Raw genomic sequence first — 26,645 nt, forward strand, 5'->3', positions numbered from 1 at the left:
TAGCCTTTTGTTGATTAAATATGTTGCAAATATCTTCTAGTCTGTGGGATTTTTATATATGCTGATGAATTTTTTTGTCATATAGAAATTAAACGTTTTATGTATTTTTTTCTATATATGCTTTGTGTGTTATGTTTAAGTAATCCTATAGTATTTTTAAATAATGGTTATTGCTGATATATAGGAAATTCTATTGATTTTTATGTTGCTTGTGAATTCAGCAATCCTGGTGACCTATTTATATTGGCTTAACATTTGATTCTCTTAGATTTTTTTCAATCAGGAAGAACACATCTTTATACTTCTTATCTTGGCTCGTATTACTGATATTCTTGGTATAATGATGAAAAGAGAAACATTTTAAAAGCAGCCCAAACATAGTAGTGACAGTGTCCTTTACCTGGATGGCTGTCACTTCACACAGGCGGTTACAAATAACTACTGCTTTTTTTCATAGATAAAATCCTTGACCTTTAAGAAAGCTATAAGGAAATATGATATTTAATTCCTTTATTATTCAAAGAAACTTTTTTGTGTTAGACCAATGCAAGAAATCATTGAGTATTGCTATATTGCTTTTGGTGCTTGAGTTAAAAGGCAAAGAAAAACAAAATAAACAGAAAACCTGTACCCATTAAATTTGTAAGTACAGTCATGCATCACTTAACGATGGGGAAACGTTCTGAGAAATGGGTTGTTAGGCGATTTCATCGTGCAAACCATAGAGTGCACTTACACAAACCTAGATGGTATAGCCTACTGCACACCTAGGCTATATGGTACTAATCTTATGGGACTACTGTTGTATATGTGGTGTATGACTGTATGAAATAAGATGAAATCTTTGGACACAGCTCTAAGCCTGTACAAAGAAACTAGATTTACTAGTCTTCAAAAAGAGTGAAGGGAGAGATCTACACTATATAATGTTCAGAAACACTTGAATGTCTTCTCACAAGGACAAAACCGCAGGCTTGCACACAAGAGCATCTAACATACTAGTCTATGGAACAGGTGCTTCTTTCTCCTCCTCCTCTATCCACTTATAGAGTAGTTTTCATGCATTTCTAGCCAGATGTTAGAGACAAAGGCCAAGAAGTTATCCAGGACGTCATTCCTGTGCTGGTGGAGGATGCTTCTCTTTCCTGAAGGTTCTTCCCCATTTCAGTGCTGCAAATTCCATGGGATTTCCGGCCCGGCCCCCTCACTTTCCGCCTGGGCTGCTGCTTCAGCTTCTGGTCTTTTGGCTTGCAGGCCTCAGACACCTTTTTGGGCTGTGAGCTTCTTGGCCTGCAGAGGCTGCGTGTCCTGGGACTGACTGTGGTGGCGGTGACTCCAGCTCCCTTCATTGTGTGTATCTTAAAAATACCTCCATTTTGGGGCTGGCCCCATGGCGTAGCGGTTAAGTGTGCGCGCTCTGCTACTGGCGGCCCCAGTTCAGATCCCGGGCGTGCACCGATGCACTGCTTCTCCAGCCATGCTGAGGCCGCGTCCCATGTACAGCAACTAGAAGGATGTGCAACTATGACGTACAACTATCTACTGGGGCTTTGGGGAAAAAAAGGAGGAGGATTGGCAATAGACGTTAGCTCAGAGCTGGTCTTCCTCAGCAAAAAGAGGAGGATTGGCATGGATGTTAGCTCAGGGCTGATCTTCCCAAAAAAAAAAAAAAAACCCTCCATTTGCTCTCTGTCTTGATAGTTTGGCTGGGCATGATATTTTAGGCTGACAGATACTTATCCTCAGTCCTCTGAAGCTGTTATTCTGTTGTCTTCTGGCATTCATGCTGCCAATCTGCTTGTAGTGCCCTTGTGAGCAATCGGTGAATTTTCTCTGTTAGCTTTCTAGATTTTCTTATTATTCTTTATATTCTGAAACTCAATTGTGATATATCAAGGTTTGGGTTTTTATAAAATTCATCCTGTTTTGCCTTTGATGACAATTTTCAGTCTGAATACTCCTGTTGTTTTTCATTTCTGGAAAATTCTTAGCCATGATTTCTCCAAATATTTCCTTTCTCTCACTCTATTTTTTGCTTTTGGTACTCCTCAATATTTCTTCCTCTTTTGTAATTTTTTTTTTTTTTTTTTTGGTGAGGAAGATCAGCCCTGAGCTAACATTCATGCCAATCCTCCTCTTTTTGCTGAGGAAGACTGGCCCTGGGTTAACATCCATGCCGACCTTCCTCCACTTTATGTGGGACACCGCCACAGCACGTTAACCTCTACGCCATGGGGCCAGTACCCCTTCTTTTGTAATTTTTATCTCTTTATGTCCTTGTGCTGCAGTTTTTATGGTTTTGTGTATCTTGATTTTTTATAAATTCTCTTCATAAGGATTTAGTATGCTTTTTAATTCTATTTATTAATTACAAAAATATTTGACTGCATTTTTACCAACAGGTTTTTTTTGTGTGTGTGTCTGTTTTAACATACCTGCCTGCTCCTTTTGAATACCCTCTTGGTCTTGTTTCATGGATAATTCTCCTGCTTTTGTTTTTTAATGGACTCTCCTGTTTACTAGGTCTGCTGGCTCTCTCATCTGGCAGTGGATTCCCCACGCACGCTGTAATCTTGTCTGAGAGCTCTCGTTTGTGAGTGCTCTATATAGTTGAGTTGTTTCATGCTTGCCATAGCCTGGCTCTCCGTGTTCTGCTGCCGTCAATTGAACACGTGTGGGGTTTGCCCTTTACCCTGGTACCCTGATTCTAGACATCACACACAGCAGAGGTGTGGCTCCTGATTTGTGCCTGACCTCTGCTTGCCCATTGGGCCATGAGCAGGTGGCCTGTGGCCTGGCTGCCACCTGAGCTACAAGGCAAAACTGTTTTGACAGGGCTGGCCCCGTGGCTTAGCGGTTAAGTGCGCGTGCTCCACTGCTGGCGGCCCGGGTTCGGATCCCGGGCGTGCACTGACGCACCACTTCTCCGGCCATGCTGAGGCCGCGTCCCACATACCGCAACTAGAAGGATGTGCAGCTATGACATACAACAATCTACTGGGGCTTTGGGGGGAAAATAAATAAATAAAATCTTTAAAAACAAAAAAAACCTGTTTTGACAGACAGCAACCCCCAGCCCTCCACATCACAAGAAGCCCAGTTCCAGTCACCCATAAATTCACGGGGTGCTCAGGGTAGGCACTGAAGCTCTAGCATCCAGCACGTTTCTCGCCCCTGCTTCCTCTGGGCCCCAGCACTGCAGCCCCTGCTTACAACTAGGGCCTTCATTTCCACTTTTGATCTAGGGATTTTTTTTTTTTTTTAAGTACAGCTCCATACTTAAATAATTTTCTATTAGTAACTATAGGCCAAGTGTAGAGGGGAGGCTTCTGAATTATTACGTAGTTGTAGAAATATACCAAAAGGCCGCTGACTAGAGGGTCATTAGTAACAATCCTTAGCTAAGAAGAATTGACCTTATTACTTGCTGACCTACCTATTCTGTTATACGCTCAAACTGTAAAGAGGGTAAGATGGAAGCAGTAGATAGCACTGAAATAGTTGGTATGAGGTCTCTTCATGAACTCGGTAATTCATTTTATGATCTTGGACAGTATTCAGAAATCTTCAGGTTCCCAAGCTGAACAATTATATTAACAATATTATTATACTAACAATATCAGTATATACATGTATGTTAATATATATTATTATATACTGATATAGTTAATATATTAAATGTTAGTATTGTTAGTATATTAAATATACTATATTACATATAATAGGATATATTTATACACATATGTATATGTTATATATAATATACTGATATTAGTATTGTATTAAATATATTACATACAATACGTGTAAAACCCAACAGGGCTGACGCACGGTAAAATCTTATATGTCACAAAGCGTTAACAACATTTTAGATTTTTTTAAACAAATTTGATTTCCAAATGGAAGGCACTGACGTGCACAGGAAGAAAACAGACGGCTGGGGGGCTGGCCTGGTGGCGCAGCGGTTAAGTTCGCGTGCTCCACTTCAGCGGCCCGGGGTTCTCAGGTTCAGATCCTAGGCGTGGACCTACGCACTGCTTGTCAAGCCATGCTGTGACGGCGTCCCACATATAAAGTAGAGGAAGATGGGCACGGATGTCAGCCCAGGGCCAATCTTCCTCAGCAGAAAGAGGAGGATTGGCAACAGATGTTAGCTCAGGGCTGATCTTCCTCACACACACAAAAATCCCAAGAGATGGCTGAGAGGGTTTTCTAGGACATTACCTTTGTACACTCTTTTAATGAACAGTGGCCCATCTGCAGACATGGACGATTTTCCTCCATCCAGACTCAAGCCCAGCCCAGCCGAGGTCTTCAGCACTTCAACACACAGAGCATCCTGTGCAGCTACACTTCTCCCTGCAGCAACGGCATTCGTAAAGATGAAGACGACAGGGATGCTTACCACCTGTGCAGTCCCCAAATGTGTCACCCTGGCACCCTTGAGTCCCATCTGCCTTGAAGTGCTCACAACATTTGAGACCAGCGTTACGGTTGGCCTCCCAAATTTGGAGCTGCCCTTCTGTGTTCCTGCTGTACCTGCACCCTTTGTTCTTCTGACCACTTTCTGCAGGCATGGAGAATGCTTTTATGCCCAGGCAGAAATCCCCAGAAGCCAAACTGCTCTCACCAAGCCCCACACGCTGCCAGTGCATGTCTCAGTGAAGACAAGTCACACTTGGGAAATCTAATTTGATTTCCTGCCAACCCTGGCTGCCAATGGCAGCAGAGCGTCAGACTAGTACTAAAAACCTGCAACACCCAAATGCCAGGCCTCATGTGAGACTGTGATCATGGATTCCGAAGCCCCCTGGGACCACATGGAGCTGCCTTCCTTCCCCCTTCTGCCTGCTCTGGTGAGGGGTAACCCTGCCTCTGGGCGTGTCTTCATCACACACCAGTTGCCTTCACTGCCATCTCCTTGCTCCACTGTGGGGAGAAACGTTTCCATGGTGATGCCTGCTCCACAGCAACAAACTCACACCTACTTTGTGTGCTGGTTTAGAGAGGCCGGGCTGAGCTCCATCTCAGGCGTCTGAATAGGGATTGTAAACGTGCCTTTTATTTCCCTTACTTTCACACCGTATTGGTGGAGGATGTGTGAGTTGAGTGGAAAGGTGCATTTAGTTGCTTGGGAGGCAGGGGAAGGACCACAGACAGATTAAATTGTCCACTCAGTGTTAAGGCCACGCTAGCATCATTGCCTTTGAGCACAAAGTCCTGTCCATTATTGTGGTTTAAAGCCCACTCCACATGGTCTGAAGGAGATCTACTAATGGAGCAGGATGACTTTCCAGTAGGTGATTTTACTCGCTGTTAAACGGGGAAGTGCCCATTACAGCGGCTTGCAACTCTGGCTACATAACTGGAATCACCTGAGAAACTTAAAGAGCTACTGAGGCTGGGCCCCCACCTCCACCTCTCAGAATTGCTGATTTAACTGAGCTGGGCAATTTCCTGGGCATCAGGATTTTAAAAAGCCCAGCTGCCTCTAACATGCAGCCAAGTGCATGAAGCCCCCGCTGGGATGCTCTCAGTGCCTGTTAAGGAGTAATTGCTTAGGATCAGGTAGAGCCCCAGGCAGGGGGGTCTTAAGGAATAGGAATATGAAGAAGGTTAAGCCCTGAACGTGCTTACAATTTGATAGCTCGGTAGAGTGTGGTTCAAGACCAGATGCCCTAAGGGTGCCACAGGAATACTTAATGATTACAGTGACGGGATAGCCTTCCATATCTGAGTTCATGAGTCTTAAAAACTCCGGAAGCTGTTAGGATTAAGTGGTTTCCTTTGACAGGTTACGTTTCCAGGATCCCACTGAAAATCCATGAAGCAGTTGAGATAGTGTCGGGGCAAAGGTGAGCATGACCAGGTCTGATAACTAAGGTGTTTCCCTATGTTGGGAGAGGCTTCAGCCTTCTAGAAGAGTGAAAACAAGACAAGAAAACAGAAGGAAGACAGAACACTCCAACATTGTGGAGGCATCCGGGCAAGAAGAGCTTCTCATTTGTTCCATGGAATCAGTGCCATTTTCAGCAAAGTCATTACAAACAGCTCAGGCCATGATGAAGCCACGTTGAGCAGAGAGAAATTCCGTTACCCTAGACTTTATAAGGGAGAGACGCAGAGAAGAAACAAAAGGCCCCCCCAGAATGCAGTGCCCTGACCCGATCTTCTGTAGACTCTACTCTGCCCTCTGGACTAAGGAGATATTGCTCCCGGACTCCAAGGTAGAAGACACTACAGAAGTCTGAAATAGTCTGAGGGCCATAATTAGCCTATGTGCCAGAAATAGAAGCAGTACTTAGTTTTAAGTACTTAGTATGGCTTACGATAGTGCCCTGGTATGACAGTATGGAGGGCACATAGAAAATGTTTCTGAACCTCTCTTTGTAAGCTCTTCTTGGTTGATTAAGGCTGCAGTCTCTGTTTTTAAACACTTTTGCCCCCTCATTTCCTTATGTTCTTCTAAAACAGGAAAGAATAAAAACCCTGATGTTTTCCAAGGACAAAACTCAGTTCTAGAATTTCTCTTTCCACATTGATTCCCCCATCACAAGTTTCTTGTTTTACTTACCCACTTAAGTCTTAACAAGAGGATATAAAGCTGAGAGGGCTTCCTCCTTAGGACATGGAGAGAAGCTGTCACGCAGTCATTTAAAATCTTCAACAGTGTGGCTTTAACTACTGGGTTTTTCTTTTTATAACTTATTTGTAACACTGCTTTTGCAAGAAGCATCCAAAAACACTAGCCTTCACCATATTTAATTTCTCTCACACAGATGATAGGGATTATTTTCCTTTATGTTCAGCCAGAATCTACTCTGCCAGCTGCTCACACCCTGCTGGTTATTGAAGGCTATCTTACCCATTCCAGGTTCCAGGAGGATGGTCTTTCTGGACAGCGAGCCCTTCCCACTGGCTGTGGGAGGCTCCTGCCTGGTGCAGGGCCTGGGCTGATCATTCCCTTTCTTAATGACCATGAGGACATCCTTGTGCAGCTGTGCCTGGTGCAGAACCTTCAGGACATCCCCGTGGGCTAAGCCTGCCAGTGAGGCGCCATTGACCGACAGAAGGAAATCCCCTCGGTTCACAGTCCCTTCCTGAGAAGCTGCCCCCTGAGAAAACACCCTGTGAACCTGGGACAAGGAGAGGACAAAAACCAACTCATTTTTGATCTCCAGTAAAGCGTAACTGCAAATCTGTAGTAAAGGAAATTTCTAACGGCATGTTTTCCAAATCATACACAAACACTTGGTTTATCAAAAACATTCGGTGTAAGGAATGGAATTACAAACGTCAGTGCCAGCCTCTCAACATATTTGACTCAACTTGCTAGTGTCTGATATGCGCCTGGCGCTCCATGGGGCAACAGGGACACAAAGATGAAAAGGACCCAGTCTTGCCGAAGGAAGGTGGCCTCCCTAATGATCTCAAAGGCCTTTGAGTGAAATACAGTTTTAGATTGTTGTTCTTCAGAAAGAAGTAATTTCATCAGCAAATGCAGGTTTGGTCAGTTAATGCTAATGTTTTTCTAGCACTTAAATAAAATATTTAGGTGAACACGAGGATATAGACCATTGTGTTTATTTATATTGGCATCTAATAGGTCACTCAGCCTGTCCCTCAGTCAACTATGTGTTAAAATGCATATCTTTGTCCATTAAAGTATCATGTACTTCACTTTTCTACTTTTGTTTTGGTAACAGGGAACAAACACCAGGAGCCTTTGAACTCACTGACATGAATTTTGTCCTGATCCAATTCCGAGGCAGCTTTGGCAGACTTTCCTGAGAGCTTCTTGCATTGTCACTTACCACAACTGGTTTTGGCTCCATGTCTGTCCCTCCTGCCACACTGAATCCCAGACCTGAGCCTTCTTTTTTATTCAAGACTATGAAGCAAATGTCTTCTTTATTCTAGTGAAAAGACACAGAAAAAAGTATATTCCTTGTGCCAAGAGCAAGGAAGCCCTGATGTAAATCCTCCTGTCGTACTGCAGAGCTTGTCAGCGCTAACCCCAGTGCTTCTTCAGGAGCCTTCACACAGGATTGGGATTGGAGGAGGCCCGTCTCCACCATCCTGCATCCCTCCTGGGTGGTGCTTATACGGAGTTGAGGGCCCATCCTGGAACTACAGAACCATGGCAAACGTGGACAAGAACCAGGATGGAGTAGGGACAGGGGACAATTTAGAAGGCAGTCTAGCCATTCTAGGCATCAAGATTGTGTATTCCCAAATCTGATCATAGCACATAATTTGATCACAAAGGGAATTCTGTATTCCATAATTCTTTAAGTCTACAAATTTAGCAAAGCCATTTTCAACAACAGTAGAGAGAGAAATGTCACTGGCAAGAGGCAGGATAAAAGCACTCTGAGACCATGTTTTATGTTCTTCTCCCCCCATGATCAGTTCATTGGATTTCAGGTGCAATTAACAAACAGGTAGTCATAACATCAAAGTATGTTTAAAAATATAAAGTACATTAAAACTAATTGTCAACTCGTATTCGGACTAGAACATTATTAGTAGTGTCCTAGGGTTAAGTAATAAAAGACTGTCCTATGTTTTGAGCATCAATCAAAAGATACCTTGGAATAAAAGATTTTAAAGTAAAAAATTAGCTGGGCTAATTGTTCTGAATTTTGACTTCTGTCACCCCCATGCTGGATATGATTCAGCAACATTTCAAAGATCTGCATGGCTAGGTTTCCCAAGAAGTGATTTACAATCCAGCAGTTCAAGGTGTTCTCAAACAAAGCAACAGAAAAAGAATCTAATAATAACCCCCTTAAGGATTTCTTTGACGAGAGAAAGTGAAAATGTTGAGAAATCCTCTTCTGTATTGCACTGGGGAAGGAACCCAATATTTAAAAGTGTTTAGTCCTATTAGTAAGTCCTAAAGAGGAATCCTAAGCATTTTACACCTCTCTGAAGTTCATTCAAACCAAGGCTCCGCATGCTGACACGAGAATATCCTGCAGAACTTTTGGGGGTTGGGATTTGGGCTTATGGGCAAGTCCAACCACATTCAGTGGAGAGAAAAATGACAACTAGGCTTTCTCAACAAAAACGGGCACATGTAGTCTGATCAATTATCTTTGTGTAGCTTCTGGGAGGTAACGTTTGATGCTGAAATAGGAATACTTCTCAGATATTTAAATGCCTTATTGGAGCAGAGGCAGAATATTTGACAATGGAACTCTCCTTCATTCCAGGACATACCACCAAAATTTTAATTTATTCAAATTATTTTTTTTCCAGCTGTGTTTGAGGATACAGCGTGCTACAAGCTGATTGTCAGGCCAAATCTTGCCTCTGAGAAGCTTAGCACAGCATCAGGGAAGCTAGAGCCACCACCAAGAGCTCCCCGAGGTCTGGGCGTGTTGCAGTCAGGAGACCAGGGCTTGCTTTCTGCCTCTGATTCTCACAGCGCCCCCAACAGAAAGCCAGGGGATACCATTTTGTGCGGTTCCATATTCAGCACCTACAAACCATACTCATTAGAAAAAAAGCAAGGCAAGAAACTTCTGGTCTGAAGATGGTAGTGTAAGGATGTCTCTACTCACTGCTCCTCTCTGAAATCAACTGAAGACAGTAAGAAAATAAGGGAAAAGGCTGCATTCTTATGAAAGTAGGAATGATCTTCAACACCAAATCACAGGACTTATATGTTGGTGAATGTGGAACTAGAGTGAGGGGGTGAGCGAGGCCCTGGAAGACGCCACCCAAGTGGCACTCGGCACCCTGTCCACACAAAAAGTCTCCACTCTGTTTGTGGCCCCTGAAAATGTGCATCTCATTTGTGAGGCTGATTGAGACTTTTTGGTTTTCTCCTTTTACATCTTATCCAACACTGTGGACTGTCTGGAGTAAAGCGGGCCTAGCAAAGCGTGATCCCACTGTGCCGCCTTGACTGGAGATCTAGAGTAACACTTTTGTGCGTGAAATGCTTACTTATTGTAACAAGTCAAAGGAGGAGGGGAGATGATAGAACAGTTCCTTGTACTGCAAGTGAAAAGGGCCGACGTCTCAAGGTGTTTCTTTTTCTTTCTTTTCTTTTTTTTTTGGTGAGGAAGATCAGCCCTGAGCTAACATCTGCCAATCCTCCTCTTTTTGCTGAGGAAGATTAGCCCTGAGCTAACACCTGTGCCCATCATCCTCTATTTTGCATATGGGATGCTGCCACAGCATGGCTTGATGAGCGGTGCGTAGGTCCATGTCCGAGATCCGAACCTGTGAACCCCGGGCTGCCGAAGCAGAGCACATGAGCTTAACTGCTGCACCACCGGGCCGGCCCCCATCAAGGTGTTTCTTAACTGCACAGACCCAAACCAGTGGGCTGAGACTCAGAACGAGTGGAAGCCAAAGGGAATTGGTCTCCTCTATTCCACCCCGCCTCCTTTCCATCCTGGGGCACTCCTCATTAGATGCCAATGTCATAGCCCTTCTGGGTAATATTAGAACTTCTGGAACAGTGTTCTTAGATGATATTAGTGACCCAGGTATATTACTACTCAAGAAAAATTGTTCATATTCACTTTTGCCTCTAAACAGAAAATATTCATTTATTAGGGTTCAAATCTCTATGGATAGTCCTGAGAAATAATGTTCTTCAGAGAAGTATTCTACATATGAACGTTAGTTTCTTTTGTTATTGTTTATTGTCACATCCAATTTATTGAAAGACTTTATTTGCAATAACTCAATAGGTTCTCTTGAACCCCAGGCTTCAGACGCTCTTACTCTCGGGGCCAGGGCAGGGCTACACAGACGTGAACTCTCCTCTCTCCAGTAGGTGGCTCCCTTCACAGATAGTTTATGTCCACTTAGGTGGACAGAAGTACTTGTGATCATTCCCCAGTATTTCCAAGATGCCTCGTTCTGTTTTGAGGACCCCCTGTGGACAAACTCCAAATGCAGGGGCTGGGGAGGATGGTAACTAGTCGCTCCTGGGGAATTAAGACAGCAGCTGCACCAATCTGGCACCTAGAAATTCAAGACGAGGTCCAGCTTCTGAAGCAAGCTACAAGCGAGACAAAGTCAGACTGGGCTGTAGAGCTCACAACATGGGACCTGGGGAAGGGCCCTCCTTGGTTCTCTGAGCTCATGGCCCACACCTGGGCACACAGCTGGCACTAACACGGCAGCAGTCTCAGTCTCCTGTGTTTCTCTGGTTCACTCACCTCTGATTGTGCTTTCGCTTCCTGAATGAGAGTTAGGATGGTAGACTTTGCCCCCACCGATGACAGAACAGACTGTAATCTTTGCTGGTCCCCCGCTGAGACAAGAAGTTGATCCAAACTAAATAATATAAATACATTAGAAGAACATTAAAGAAAGAAGCAATTTCTCCATTTATAATATAGGATGCATTTAAAACAATCTCCTTTCTACTATATTATAGGCATTTTCAGCGGGAATGACTATGGACTCAGGTTTCTCTCTAAGATGTTAGGAGACCAATGCAGGAATTGAACAGAAAATATCTGACATTAAAATATGTTCAATATATAGGCTCAAGTGAAACATTTAAAAATGTTAGAAATTTCCTGTTTAACTCCAACCACCTTCAAAGGCCAGATCCTTCCCTGAGTCGCAGCCCGCATGTCTTCCCACCTCTCTCTCATGATGCTTTTGCTTAAGTGCCACCTCCTATAGGCGCCTCTCTTCAGAGCAATGTGCTGGCAAACACTTTTCCCTGCAGGCACTTTATTTTTCTGATAATGATATTAAAAACACAGGGGGCTAAATGTAATGTGGTATCCTAGATTGGATGTTGGAACGAAAAGGGACATTTGTGGAATTTATTCAGTGAAATCTGAATCAAGTCTGTAGTCTGGTTAACTGTGTTGTTCCAGGGTTAATTTCTTACTTTTGACAAACGGACAGTGGTTATGCAAGATGTTAACTTGGGAGGCACTGGGTGAGGGGTACCTGGGAACTCTCTGCACTCTCTTTGCAACTTTTCTATAAATCTGAAACTAGTCCATAATAATCAAAAAGTTTCTTGAACTAAAAGGGAGGGGCAGATACTTACTTAACTGACCAGTTTTTTCCGGAAGGCTGATCCTGGGTGGTTTCACCCACATGGGCTGAACTGGGTACCCGAGGGTCACTGGCTTTAGGTCTGCTTCCTCCTGGACAGGCCTTGTCCCCTCCCTTCACAGGGCATGAAAGGGCAGTGGACCCATTGAGGCCTCCAAGAGGGGAGCCAAGTGACCTCCTGGGGACGATTTCCAGCTCGGTTTTGAAGAGCATGGCGGTCGGCCCTGCTGAGAAATCCTCGCTGCAGAGCTTGTCCAGGTCGGGCATGCTCAAGGCTCTCAGCTCCTGGAGCTTAGAGCGGGATAAAGGCGAGGGCTGGTTGTGGCGCACCGAGGACTTGTTCCTCTTGACGGGAGACGCCGGGGTCACCACTGGGGTGGGAATTCCGGAAGAACCAAGTGATTTCTTTGGGTCCGAGTCAGGGCCCTTGTTACTGGCCTCTGCCGGATTCTGCCGGGAGACTGTCAACGTCGTGCTGGACGGGGACTTGGTCATCTGGGGGATGAGGGTGCTGGCTTCACTCTGGCTTTCGCTGCAGGAACTCAGGCTGCGTCTCAGCGACCTTGCTGTTGGGTCACCAGTGTGGCTGAGGCTCCCGGAAACCACGCTGCCAGACGACCGTCTCCCAATGGGAGGCTTGGAGCTCACTGACAAAAAAGGGGATGCCCCCAACTTGGCCACGGGCCGGTCAGAATTGGCCAGGTTCTCAAAAGACTTGATCCTCTGCTTGACAGAGAAAAATGAGGTAGATTCGTGGGGCCAGTTCTGCTCAGAGTAGTAATGTCTTCTGGTGACTTTGATCTTGTCTGTGACTAGGCAGCTCATTTCCTGCCCTGAAAGCACATCCCCTTCGTCTGTTGGTGGAAGGTTCCTCGATGTCTCCAGCAGGGGCTTCACACTATATATACCCTGACCATTAACCAGGCCAAGAACGCCACCCCTGGGTGCCTTGGCCTCAAGGAGGCCACCGCTTGTCACAGGGATCTGGCTGTCCCGATGAGAGCGACCTGGGCTGTGCAAGGAATGCCCCTCCCGTCCGAAATGGCTTGCGAACTGGGCCGGCATGGAGTAGGTTCTGGTTGCTGGTCTTGGCGTGAAGTAGGGATGGTCATCCAGCGCTGGGCCCACAGGTGTGCCGTTCTTGGGCATCCCTAGGCAGTTTGACAGCTGGCTGGACTTCTCCTGGGAGGAATCTGCCTTTTTAGCAGGCAGTTGTGGGGAGGAGGAGGAAGCAGCCCGTTTGGCCATGCTGAAAGATCGCTGTATTTCCTGCTCCACCTGGGGGGCACGAGATGTGAGTGACAAGGGATGACCTGGGGACGATTCCACTGACTGGTGGCAGAGTCTGATTTCACTCTTCTCCTGACAGTTGCTCTGGGCCAAGAACCCTCCCTGTCTGTCACTTTCAGCTGGCTTGTCACCACATGCAATCTTTGGCATTCTTTCAGAAGAAATTTCAACTATTTTCAGCTGGTTTGCTCTTTCTAGAGGATCACTAGCAATTATTTTGCCTTCTTTGTCACCAGTCACTCCGGGTTGGGCTGCTTCTGGTGCTGAATCCGTTTGGCTGGACACACACCGCTCGCTCTGTGCAGGAGGGGGGATCTCTCGCTTGTTCACTGCTGTGGCCGTGCTGCTCCTTGATGCTGCGGGGGGACTTGCCTCCGAGGCTGCAGGGGGAGCCTTGCTCTCCGCTCCCCACTTAGGAGATCTGGGGGCAGCTGGGCAACCTCCGTCGGGTTCTGAGTGGAAAGCCGTGTGGAACCTACTGCATGCACCTTGCTCAGGAAAAGTCCTGGGGGCAGTCAGGGGCGACGTGAATGTTCTGATGCTCGTGTCTGACACCGAGGGCTTCAGTGACCCCGAGGCAGCAGGGGGCGGCTTGCTCTCCAGCACACACTGGGGAGACTTGGGGGTGGCTGTGGCCTTTTTGTCAGGTTCCTCATGGTCAGCTACGTGGGACTGGTGTGACGCTACCTTAGCAAGCATTTTGTGGGAGGTCTGTGGTGAAATGAGGGATTTCCCGTGCTCCATCCCACCAGCCTTAGCCGCATTAGCAGCACGGGCCTCGGAACTGACTTTGCTCTTGATGCTCAGTCTCTTCAGCTTCGGACCAGACTTGGATTTCTGACAGTTACTTAAAAGTGTTTCCACCGAGCTTTTTTTAGGTGAGTCTTTATTTTCAAGACTCAGTTTCAGCTGAGGAGGGCTGTTCGGCACAGCACCTCCCTTTTTGTGGCTTGAGATCAACACCTGACCTTTGAAGTCAGGACTTCTGGGGGGCACCACGGATTGTTCCTTTTCAGTTTTGCTCTGCGAATGCAAACCTTGGTTATTTTTATTTATTTCTTTAAACCAGGCCATGATGGGCCTCCTGGAGGTCATTTTTGGTTTCTGTAGCAAGTCATCCAGGTCTTGACTTTCGGAGATGTGTGGACTTGCCAAAACAGACACTCCATTCTTAGGGATATCCACACTGAGGGAGGACTGATTTTCAGTTGCATTAACATTTGTTTCTTGTTTTTTATTTGGTGTTTCGTCATCTAGCAAGTCATGTTTCAAACCATTTACCATGTTAGGAGAGCTGAGAGTGACCGGGGGGTTATGAAAATGCCTGGTGGCTTTAGAAGGCTGCCTGTTTTTCACAGCTGAGCTAGCACTGGGGGCTTCCACAGTTTCTTCTTCACATGAGGGCCTGTGGTTCTGTGAAATCCTTATGTCCATGTGAGGTTCATGTTCCTGAGAGCTTATATCCAAGAGAGACAAGGGCTGGGAAGAGTCTGGGATTGAAGGGCGTGAGGCTCCTGGCACGAAGGAAGCTCTCCCACATGGACTTCCCACCACTTCACTCAGAGCACTGTGCTTTAATGGCAGAACTTTGGCCACAGCAGGGCAGGGTGCAGCCCGGGCAGGCACAGGAGCAGTAGTTGAGGGTGGAAGGGGGGAACCATTTGTGGAACATATTTCAATTTGCTCCTCCTCAGACTCCATAGTATCTTCCTTGTGAGAAGACCCACGGGAACGAGGAGGTGACCAGCTGTCCCTGGTGGAAGCTCGTGGGGCTTCAGTGAGCGACTCGGGGTCAGAAGACGAGTCCTCAGCATCGCCATACATGGACGAGAGAGACGGCTCCGTGCTGTCGCCCAGGCCTGACAGGGACATACTGTCTTCATGAAAATTGCTAAAATTTCTAGAGTAGTTGCTCAGAAAGTTTTTGTTCACAGTAAAATGTTTGTCAGGATTAATTGAATCCAAAACTGAAGGTTGGGAGGCCCACTGTGGGTGAGGGGGTTGGCCAGCAGCCCAGGCCCTCCTGGGGGTGGGGGTCTGGTTCCCTGTGACAGGCTGGGCCTGGCGGGAACTTCTTTCTCCAGCTCCCGCTGGAGGTTGATCCTGACAGCTGCCCTCTGGACTCGGCTGGTCCCCTTTCTGGGGAGACTGAGGTCTTGCTTCAGAAGCATCCAACTCCCTGATGAGTCTGTCGATGTCAGTCACAGGGCTCCCTTCACTCTCCCTGGGGCAGCAGTGGCCCGAGACACTGCCACACCTCTCTTGGGCCTTGTTAGTGGGCAACGGCCGGGTGGGGCTGGCCTGTGGGGCCCCCTCAGACACGGAGTCTACTCCCTGGAGCAGAGCTGACTTCTGGGAGTTTTCAGGCCCGAGGGTTGCTGTTGTTTGCAGAGCCTTGCTGTGGTTACCTGGAACCCCCTGTCTCTCCTCCTGGGATGTGAGGGGGTCTTGTAACACGACAGCGCTGGCTGGAGATGCTCCCTCCGCCTCAGATCCTGCTCCCCTGTGGGCCTTCCTGGTGGTGTCAGGTGAGCTGGCTTCTGCAGCTGCTCGGGTCTTGCTGAAGTCAGGATGAGCTGTTGCCATCTTCCCCGGGGATGCGCTGCACTCGCGGGTGAGTCTGACTCGAGATACGTCCTCAGACTCGGGGACCCTGGGTGATGCTGGCTCTCTGGGGCCCTCAGGCTGCCTCACTTGCCCTGCATCCACCGAGGTCTTGCTGGGGTCAGGGTGAGCGGTCCCCTTCTGCCCTGGGGAAGGGACGAGGTCCGGGGAGCCATCCAGGCCTGTGTTGAGAATGTAAACCAACAGGTGGGGTGGTAGGGAGATAAAGGGGAAAATGTGAGAAAATAGACAACATCTCAATTTAAAAAGAATGGAAAATTGTAAACAATCTCATTTTTTTGGGTCTTTTTTCAGAAAGACATTCCACAGCCTAAATGTAGGCCTACTTGTCTCTAAAATTACAGAGCACTCACATCCAGCAAATACCACCCTGCTGTAGACACTCAAAATAACTCAGACTGGCTGGCAGAGTGAACCTTTGTTTCTGTCCTTCCTTCTCTCTTTCGGTTATTTTTAAGGATGGGGGACACCAGAGATCCTTTGCTTGAGTTTTTTTACACCATCATCTGATGGCAAAAGCCACAGGAGTCAGGCCGTTGTTCTACTTGATTCTTAGCTTCACATTGATTCTGCAGAGCATCTGGCCGATCACACGTGGGCTGGGTTTGGCCACATGCTGTGGGTTGTGAGCCATTATAGTAAAGTATAAAACAGTCCAAGTAACGAACTTAAGGGACTTACTGGTACACGCAGGAGATGAGGCTAATTTGGGAAAACACACCAAATGCTACAGACAGCAGGCGAGTCTATACTGAGCTTTAGCTGTGTCTAGACCAAGTTCAGAGGAGTTGGGAGAACCAGGAGGCCACATCATCTCAGGAAGCTGACGGAGGGGTGGGGACTCGACTGGGATTCTGGAAGGACAGTTTGACCAGAGAGTGATGAGGAAGAAAATGGAATGAAAGTGGAGAAGCAAGAAAGAGCATGAAATCTCAGAGGAGTGGGGACAGCTGCAGCATGCCAGGGACAGTGGGAAATCAAGTCCTTCCATGAGACGGTTCCAGAGAGCCATTCTGTCCTGGAGATGCCTCCTCATAAGGCCCTGCATATTCTTGGGCTAATCTGTCCACCTCTGGCACACAGCATCTTGCGATGGGGGCAAAGGGGGACTGGCATAAAAAAGAATATTCGATTTGCTATTTTCTCAAGAACTATGGGTCTGAGGTTGGAGTGAAAAACTCAGTCACACTGAAAGCTCTTGATGTGAGAAGTGTGTCTACCCTGAAAGTTATATTCACTCCACATCTCCCACACAAATCATCCTAATTGCATGTGCCTTTTCCCTCCTGAAGTTCCTGTGTCAATAATTAAGAACTAATTATTAGGACTTAGCACTGTGCTAAGAGCTTTTCCAATCATTAAGGATTTAGCACTGTGTTAAGAGTTTTTCATGCACTTAATCTTCCTCCCAACACTGGGAGGTAGGTCCGTGACCATCTGCATTGGAACGGTAGAGAACCGAGGCACAGAGTAGTGAAGCAATGTACCCAGTGTCACAAAGTCCATAGCCAGGGGTCACCCCAGGAAGCTGGCTCCACAGCCCACACCGTTTCCTAAACCCTGACTCCACGGCCTCTGTGTGGAAAGCCCCGGCAACAATAAGGTTGGCTCATCAAGACACCCAGAGAGACCGGACATGACTTCTCCGTGCCCCTGTGAAGGCGGGGGGCACGCCAAGATGCAAATCCACGGGCTCATGTCCTTTCCTGCTCAACGTTTTTGACTTCCCTTCAGCATGACTTTCCTGCTTCTGCTGGCGCCAACTATGGGAAAAAGCAGCAATGAGATACAAGGAGGGGATTTAAAGGCTGTTTTTCAGGTTCAGATTCACTCACTGAATAAGCCCTAAATGTTTGTTAGCAATTCGACTTTATGGCAAAGCGTGTAACTTCAAAGAGTTTTATTTAAGGGAGATTAAATTACATGGAGGCAGTCCTTGATGGCGCCTTTCAAAATAATCCTTCATGTGGAAAGCCCCTAAATGCCCAATAGTGGGAAGAATGTTGACTCAGTTATGGCACATCATCGGGTAGAAGGCCCAGCAGCCTTTACAGATGATGCCATAGGTATAGGAGGACGCGGAGGATGCTGGTGCAGGTGCCTGACTGGAGCAGGCTACAGGTGTACTGACGAATCATTAGTACTTAGGGCGCTTGCCAGGGCCAGCGGCAGTCATGCAGGCCTAGGAGCATCTTGTTGACTCAGCAGGCTGCTCAAATACTTTCTGTGCATGCATGAGGTAAAAACTATTCATTTTTTTCTTGTCTTCTGTGGAGGTTCTTCCTGCCATTTCTCAGTGCATTTGATTTCACATAAGCAGAGTCTTGAGATTCTGCAGGGTGGGAAATCCTTCTGATTCATCGAGAGTCTCATTCACTAAGGTACATGTCACAAAATGGGTAAAGAGTGTCGACTGACTGAAACTGGACACATTCTATGTGGAATTAACTGTGTTTTTAAGCACAATGATCTAGTAAAGTTGTTAAATGTAGGCAGCTTTTAAATATCATTAATCAGTGTAAGAGTTTTTTTTCTTTCTCAAAATTCTCCACATGTAACATTTTTATTAGGGTAAGTTCTACCCTCCCATCTTGAAGCTTAACAAGTGATAGACGAATCTTACCTGTCCTGGGTTGTTGCTTCTGCTCTGGTGCACCTTCGGGCGGGTTCTCTGTGATGTGGCCATCATTTGGGTGGGGCAGAGCACTGGTTGGCTCCCAGTCGGTAGGGACATGTCCATCCCCGATGGTCAGCCCCAGAGATTCCTGGCACAATGACAGCTGCAAGTCACTGTCAACAAGCTTTCAGGGTTTCTACATCCTAAGACATCATATATAGAGAAGAGCTGGTTTGGGAAAATTCAAAGAGCCCTGAACTAGGAGCCACAAGATCCAGATTCTGGGTTTAAGGTCCATTAGAAATTGCATGGTCTTGTCACTCTTCCTAAGCTTCGGTTTTCTCAATTTTAAATTGTGGGTGACAAGGGAAATGCAAATCAAAACCACAATGAGATATCACCTCACACCGTCAGAATGGCTACAATTAAAAACCAGAAATAAGTGTTGGTGAGGATGTGAAGAAATTGGAACCTTGTGCACTTGTTGGTGGGAACGTAAAAGGGTGTAGCCACTATGGAAAACAGTATAGAGGTTCCTTAAAAAAAAAAAAGAAGAATACCATATGATCCAGCAATCCCTCTTTTGGGTATATACCCAAAAGAATTGAAAGCAAAGTCTTGAAGAGATATTTGTACACCCATGTTCATAGCAGCACTATTAACAATAGCTAAAATGTGGAAGCAACTCAGGTGTCCATTGACAGATGAATGGATAAGCAAAATGTGGTATATACATACAATGGAATATTATTCAGCCTTAAAAAGGAAGGAAATTCTGACACATGCTACTTCATGGATGAGCTTTGAGGACATTATGCTAAGTGAAATAAGCCAGTCACAAAAAGACAAATACTGTATGATTCCACTTATGTGAGGTACCTAGAGTAGTCAAATTCATAGAGACAGAAAGTAGAATGGTGGTTTCCAGGGGCTGGTGGGAGGAGGGAATGGGGAGTTAATGTTTGGTGGGTATAGAGTTTCCGTTTTACAAGATGGAAAGAGTTCTGGAGATGGATGGTGGTTATGGTTGCACAACATGAATGTATCAATACCACTGAACTGTACACTTAAAAATAGTTAAGATGGTAAACTTTGTTATGTGTATTTTACCATGATAAAAGAAATTGGAAACAACTGGGGATGATAAGACTTGCCTTGTCTAACTCATAGAGATTTAAATAAAAGATGATTAAATGAGATAACAGTTACAAAAACAACATACAGCATACAAAAGGCCATATAGATGTCAGGTATTATTGCTATTATATTGCATAGTGATATCCAAGACTGTAAAATCAGCTCCTCAACTTGCTAGTTACGGAAAGGACTAATCTGGCTAAACGAAATTGACGTTTGATATTTTAAAATTTCACTTCAGCCAAATGTCAACTACTTTATCTTCCTTTTTTCCATCTAACACCTACTGTAAAAAATTTATAAAACAAATCTGCTAAAAAGTTAAATGAGATTTATTTGAAATTTACCCTCTGAGTTAAGGAGTCATAAATTGGCCCAAAGGTGGCAGCAGAGGAAAAAGGTGAAACGGACAGAGCACCTTTCAGCTACTCTTGTAAAAACGTCATTTAGTAAAATGGCAATTATTGGCTGGGGGAAATCTACACAGGGTTTAACTCAGTTAATTTTCCATTTACCAGTAAGGCATAAATGTAATATAAAAACAGTAGAAGAGTCTGGAACTAGATAGAGGTGGTGGTTTTATAGCATTGTGAAGGCACCAAGTGCCACTGAATTGTACACTTTAAAGTGTTTAATTTTATGTTCTGTGAATTTCATCTCAATTTTAAAAAGTATTAAATAAAAACAGTAGAAGACAATCCATTTACTAAAAGAGAAAGTTTTTTTTTTTTTTTAAGCTTCCAATATTTAAGGGTAAATACTTTCTGGCATGCATTCTATTTTGTTTCTCATGTATAAATCAAATCAAAATTCAGAACTAGAATTTTTATGAAAAAAATTAAATTTCTTTCACATAAAAGTTTTAAATGCTGCTCAAAGTTCTCATTAGGAACGCTAATTCACAATTACAACAGCTCTTACTTTTTTTTTTATTTGTATTTTTTGGTGAGGAAGATTAGCCCTGAGCTAACATCTGTTGTCAATTTTCCTCTTTTTGCTGAGGAAGATTGGCCCTGGGCTAACATCCATGCCTGTCTTCCTCTAGTTTATATGTGAGATGCCTGCCACAGCGTGGCTTGACAAGCGGGGCATCCGTCCGTGCCCGGAATCCTAACCCATGAACCCTGTGCTGCCAAAGCAGAGCCCGTGAACTTAACCACTATGCCACCAGGCCAGCCCCCAAAAGCTCTTATTTTAATAGATATAAATTATAATTAATAAAAACCCTGATTTGGCTTTATATAGTTATCCAAAACTTGTTGATGATACTTTTTAAAAGAAGGGATTTACCCATTAGCTGAACATTACATTTTAAAACATGTGTGCTAGTTGGAGGTAATAATTTCTTAGGAGGAAAAAAGATGTGCATTTCTACTTTTTCTCTAAGGTTAACAAAAACCTTTTCTGCCTAGCATAGTCTTTATGACTTTATATTTTTGGGGTCTATTTACACATATGTTTATATAAACCACTTGAACACACATCTTTATAAATATGGCCCTACAAGTCAACTCAGAGTCTTAGCTCAGAGCGAAATTATTTATGTTCAGGAGATCGTAAACTACATTCGTTTCTCTTACTCTCTCCTTGCTAAAGTGGAGGCGTATTGAAATTTTTAAAAACAAGCAATTTGATGATTCTGGGCCATTCTAACATATGTGTAACCAAGTAGTAACATAAATAATATTAACTTGCATTTAATGTGGTGCATTTTAAGTTTCTAAGTGAATGCATGCCCATTATTTCATGTGTTACTTACAACAAGGGGATGATAGCTTTAATGACGCATAATCATTATAGAAAGGTTGAAAACATAAAGATCACTCGGAACCTTATCAGCCAGAAATAATCCCTGTTAACCTATATTCGATGGTCAGCGCAACTCGGTGAGATGATCGGGCAGATAGCATCATCCCTATTTTACAGGCCAGGCAACTGTGGCTCAGAAAGCTTCCATCACTTGCCCAAGTGGTCATTTAACTAGTCAGTGGAGAAGCCGGTACCAGACCCAGGGTCTTCCTTCACCTGCCTCGCAATGCCCTTCCGTCATCCACCACAGGCCCCGTTACAGGTAAGAGAGCGATTATATCTCGTGGTCGAATGATCTATGACTCAATACCTGGGCACTTTCCCCCTACCAACCTGCTGATATGTTCACAGACCCCCAAGCAGTCCATGCATTGATATGAATGACGCTGCTGAAAGAAAATTCTCCAGTCACTACCCTTCCCTTCTGGCAGATCACCCTATGCTTTGTAACACACTCCACGTTCATTCACACAATATTCACTTAGATCCCAAGTGACGAAGAGAAAATCAGTTACCTTCTCCACAGTTGCACCTGGCCGAAAACCAGGCACAGTCACTTTGACGGAAGTGGCCTGGATGTTCAAGTCTAGACCACATGGGCCATCGGCTCCATCAGTCAGGTTTACTGTCTCCGAGCCACTGGGCCTGGCCTCAGCCTCTGGCCTCTTGCGGTATGCGCTGACCCTGGCCACTGGTTTGTGCCTGGACTCCAGGGTGTTATTCTTCTGCTGGGGGGAACTGGGGCTGTCTGTGCTCACCAGACTCTGTGTCTCTGTACCGGCTTTGTATTCCAATTTGGGTGAACTCCTCGATCCTGACAGTTCCTTCTTCCCCGAACAGCCAGGGCCACCCTTGGGAGCCTTTGCAGAGGCAAGCAGGTTGGCTGTGTGGGAAGGACTGTCCCCCATGCCCCTTGGGACACTCTCCTCTAAGTCCAACGAGCTGCCAAGGAGAGGCACTGAGGAGGCCTTGCTGACCAGTGTTTTCTGGGGCTGTGCCTCCTGATTGTTGATACCCATGACCTTGGAAGAGGTCATCAAGACATGCCTAGAATCGTCCTCTGTCAGAGGCTTGCTGGGACCTGGAAGGGTCCCTGGGAGGGAAATGCAGTCCCCTTCGGCATCAAACTCTTCATCGCTGGCATCGTTGGCATCATAGCAGCCCACTCTCTTCTGGCGGAAGAGAGGGTTTCGGAGGACTTGTGGGCTCCCAGGGAGACTGGCTTGTCTGGCAACTGTCACCTGCTTGTGGAAGAGCCCAGAGGCCCGCTGGCTTCCTAGACACACAAGGCTATTGGCCCTGGCTTTTCCTGGTTCCTTGTGAGCTGGCAGGGTAGAGAGAGAAAAGTCAAATGAAATAGTTTCCCACCTGGCCTGGTCTTGTAATTTAACCGCCCTCATTACGCATGAGCATTTCCACATTCACAGTTGCCAGATACACACCCTCTGGTCACTGGCCACTAGGCTTGAACGATATGGCTTCTTGGGATCTGCAGAGGACAGACAGCCCGCTTCCCTCTCTCCTTTTCTTACTGGCCTCCTTTTTGTTTTTTTATTTATTCTTTTACCTCAACCTCTGGATTGTTTAACTTAAACATGTGTGCTGCCTAGAGATAGAAATGTATAATTTGTCAACATCCATGATGTCTAACACATTGGACGCTGCTGCAGAGAATTCCTATTTAGGAGGATGCCCGGGGACCAGCAAGTCCTGCACACCTGGGCCTTCTTATCACTTGAGGTCCTTCCTTAATCTGCAAAAAGGGGGCTTGGGGCCAGCCCAGTGGCGTAGTGGTTAAGTTTGCATGCTCCACTTCAGTGGCCCAGGGTTCGCAGGTTTGGATCCCAGGCGCGGACTGATGCACTGCTTGTCAAGCCATGCTGTGGTGGCGTCCCATATAAAGCAGAGGAAGATGGGCACGGATGTTAGCCCAGGGTCAATCTTTGTCAGCAAAAAGAGGAGGATTGGTAACAGATGTTAGCTAAGGGCCAATCTTCCTCACAAAAAAAAAAGGCGGGGGGGCTTGATTAATGGGCACAGAAGCTCCTAGAGTGCGGCACAGTGAAGCCTGAGATTATAATCTATACAAATTCCAACCAGGCAAGGAAGGGAAGCATGGGCTGCTCTGTGGACTCTTCACATCTTGCTAAATGTAGGAGAAATTATACCCCTTCCACCTTGAAATATTTCTCTCGGAGACCAGCGAGAGCTCATCAAATGTTCCACACGAGAGCCAGACTGGTCATCGTCTGCCTCTCCTAAGACAGCGGGATTTTCTTCTTCAGACATTAGAAATAAAGAAAAGGAAACCACACCTGCAGAAGTCGGAGAAATCAGTACGGTCCACACCAGATCATTATCTCACATTATATTAAGAAGATAATCAATGAGATTTTTTTTCTTTCTTGGTGAGGAAGATTAGCCCTGAGCTAACATCCGTTGCCAATCCTCCTCTCTTTTTTCTGAGGAAGATTGGCTCTCGGCTAACATCCATGCCCATCTTCCTCTACTTTATATGGGACACCACCACAGCATGGCTTGATAAGTGGTGTGTAGGTCTGCATCCGGGATCCGAACCCGTGACCCTCAGGCTGCTGAAGCGGAACACACAAACTTAACTGCTATGCCACCAGGCTGGCACCCAATGAGATTTTTTTAAAAAAAACTGTTTGATAACATCTGTCTCTTACGAATTCTGAATCTTTGACTCACTCCTTCTAAGAATTAAGTTAGGGCCTAGTGAGGAAAGAGCCCTGGAATTTGGCTGGCATTCCCCTAAAACATAAGGCCATCAGGTTGCCAACCCTGATTTGATGCCATAAATTTCAAGACACCGCTACGTAAACAGCATCTAAAGGGGGCCCAGGTTAGCCACCTTCAACACTCTGGGTATAGAATGTGTGCCCAGCCCATTTATCACAGAATTGAGTGGCCAGTCATTAACAGTGGCTGCATTTTCCAAGAATAAATTCTGAATTTAGTCAGTGGAGAAAGATGGCTTCCACTCAACCAGAGGCATGGTTTCCAGTACTCTCTTCATGTTAAAACACCGTGATGTGTGAAAACAACGTGGCCAGAGTCGGAAACAAGTCACTGCTTACTGGAGGTGCTGGGCGGCGGGCTGGCGTCCTCGGTCATGCTGCAGACACTTCCCTGGTGATCCTCGTCCTCAGAGCCGGCCACCACAAAGTCTGACAAGGGGCCTGGGACATCTTGGGCAAAGTACTGGGAGAGTTCCGATTCAGAAATCAGGGAGTCCTGTCGAAGAAGACAGTGTTGGATGATGAAGAAGGAACACAAGCAGATTATTTTAAACAGTAATTATTTCCTATGTTTCCAAGAACACTTTGTTCTAATCCACGGTCATTCGAAACAGCTGTGATAGTAAACACCCACTTCCATTTACTTTAGGGTGGCTAAATTAAACAATTGACAAATAAAAAGGCAACAGTTGCTGCCAGACAATGTTTTTAAGAACTAGTTTTTTGGGCCAAACGTTTGGCAATGACCAGAACAGCCACAGCAGCAATATATGAACCATCTCAGGAAAAACAGTGGGGGAAGAGATAGGAAAACAGAACGAAATTCCAAGCCACTGGTTCAGCCTATTGATGAAACAAAAAACCGGGGAGTTTGAATCCTGTTCTCTGATCCACTGGGATTTAGGAACGGCCAGCTGAGAAAGAGTCCACAGTCTCCTTAAAGTCGCAGGTCTCCCCAAAACTGAGTGGGGCCCCCATTTTTATGGAGCAGTTTAAAAACTACCTTTCAAACTGCAGCTCAGTTCTTTTATTTTGTTGCTCTTTTCTTTTCCTGGATGTGTATTTAATAAAAGAAACACACATTTGTATATTTGTTCTCAAATTAGCATTGTTTCTGTTTCCTGTGTAAAGTGACCAAAAATGACTCACGGACAGAACTACGGGCTGGGCCCTCAGGTTTGAATTATGGCCTCCAGGAACTGATTCCTGGGCCAGCCGAGCGAGGCAGCAGCGTGCCTTGACTCACCTTTTTTGCAAGAGAGGGACTCTTCAAGGGGGTACCTGTTGGGGGAAAATTCACCATATTGTCAAAACAATGAAGCTTGAATCCTTACGAATAGGCTCACATCCTTAACTAGAAAAGAAGGAACCAAACATATTAAACAAAACCCTCTTTGCTTGACTGGCACAGATGGGCCATATGCACAGGTATAGACGTGCATGCAGTCTATCCCATTCCACCCCACCTCCCAAGATCTTGCTCATGCTTCAAGCCCTAACTCAAATGGAAGTAACTTCTGAATTTCACAAGTATTTATACCAATTTCCACATAGACAGTATAATTTAATTATAAGTGGATGCATCTCATCTCCCTTCCCCAACTATTTAACTATCCACAGGGCTGACATCTTCACTGATCTGACCCCACCGTGCTCTGCATTGCATCTGGATCTAGGAAGTGTTCAGTGGTATTTGCTGAATGGATTGAAGGATGAATGAACAAAAGAATACCACCCAAGAAACTCATGAAAGAACTGGGGAGAGGGTTGAATATCTATTTCAGTTTTTCGTTGAAGGATGAAAAGATTCAGCACTGAGACTTTAAATTATATGCCATAAGCAAAAGGGTCTTGGACATGAGGATCATGGCTTAATAAAATCTTTTATAAATGATCCAGTAGATATGCTGGGATTATGAGAGGACAGCTTTCAGGCAGGTCAGGAGAATGAGCTGGTGGAAGAAAGAGCCCATTCTAGCTGTGCCTACTTTAAATATATTAATTATGGATGCAAATAATCAGAGTATTTCATGGTTGCCAAAAAATCCGATGCCTTCCTTTTCCTCTGACAACCAGTAACTCATGTCTCGGTTCCTTTTCCTCTCGATATCAAACTTAACATCAGTAATATCTCAAGTTCAGACATGTTTGCAGAGTCCTTTTATTTAGGTTTCCATTCTACAGGAAACATTACTTTTAAAACTTCATGCAATATTTCATATTTTAAATTCATATGAAATTCTTTACTATTTCAATCCTTCCTCTGCCTGAACTTTTCTGCTTAAGAAGGGGGAAATCATGATTTTTTGCAGCCTCCATCACCCTTCTTAAGTTAAAACTTTTAATTCATGTAAAGA

At 45.4% G+C, this 26,645-nt stretch overlaps 1 protein-coding gene across 1 annotated transcript in view; it reads right to left on the bottom strand.

The window, feature by feature from the left end:
- PDZD2 (PDZ domain containing 2) overlaps window positions 1-26,645 on the bottom strand; it is a 229,588-nt gene that overhangs the window by 4,478 nt on the left and 198,465 nt on the right. The window contains exons 15-23 of the mRNA XM_058564290.1: window positions 25,535-25,569; window positions 24,628-24,784; window positions 22,042-22,850; window positions 18,587-18,728; window positions 12,041-16,124; window positions 11,187-11,304; window positions 7,815-7,916; window positions 6,866-7,136; window positions 4,225-4,359 (exon numbers count right to left, since the gene is read on the bottom strand). Coding sequence (XP_058420273.1) covers window positions 4,225-4,359; window positions 6,866-7,136; window positions 7,815-7,916; window positions 11,187-11,304; window positions 12,041-16,124; window positions 18,587-18,728; window positions 22,042-22,850; window positions 24,628-24,784; window positions 25,535-25,569 — 5,853 coding nt within the window. The remainder of the gene's footprint in view (window positions 1-4,224; window positions 4,360-6,865; window positions 7,137-7,814; window positions 7,917-11,186; window positions 11,305-12,040; window positions 16,125-18,586; window positions 18,729-22,041; window positions 22,851-24,627; window positions 24,785-25,534; window positions 25,570-26,645) is intronic.

Source organism: Diceros bicornis, chromosome 20, assembly GCF_020826845.1.
Source record: "Diceros bicornis minor isolate mBicDic1 chromosome 20, mDicBic1.mat.cur, whole genome shotgun sequence".
Lineage (NCBI taxonomy): Eukaryota > Metazoa > Chordata > Mammalia > Perissodactyla > Rhinocerotidae > Diceros > Diceros bicornis.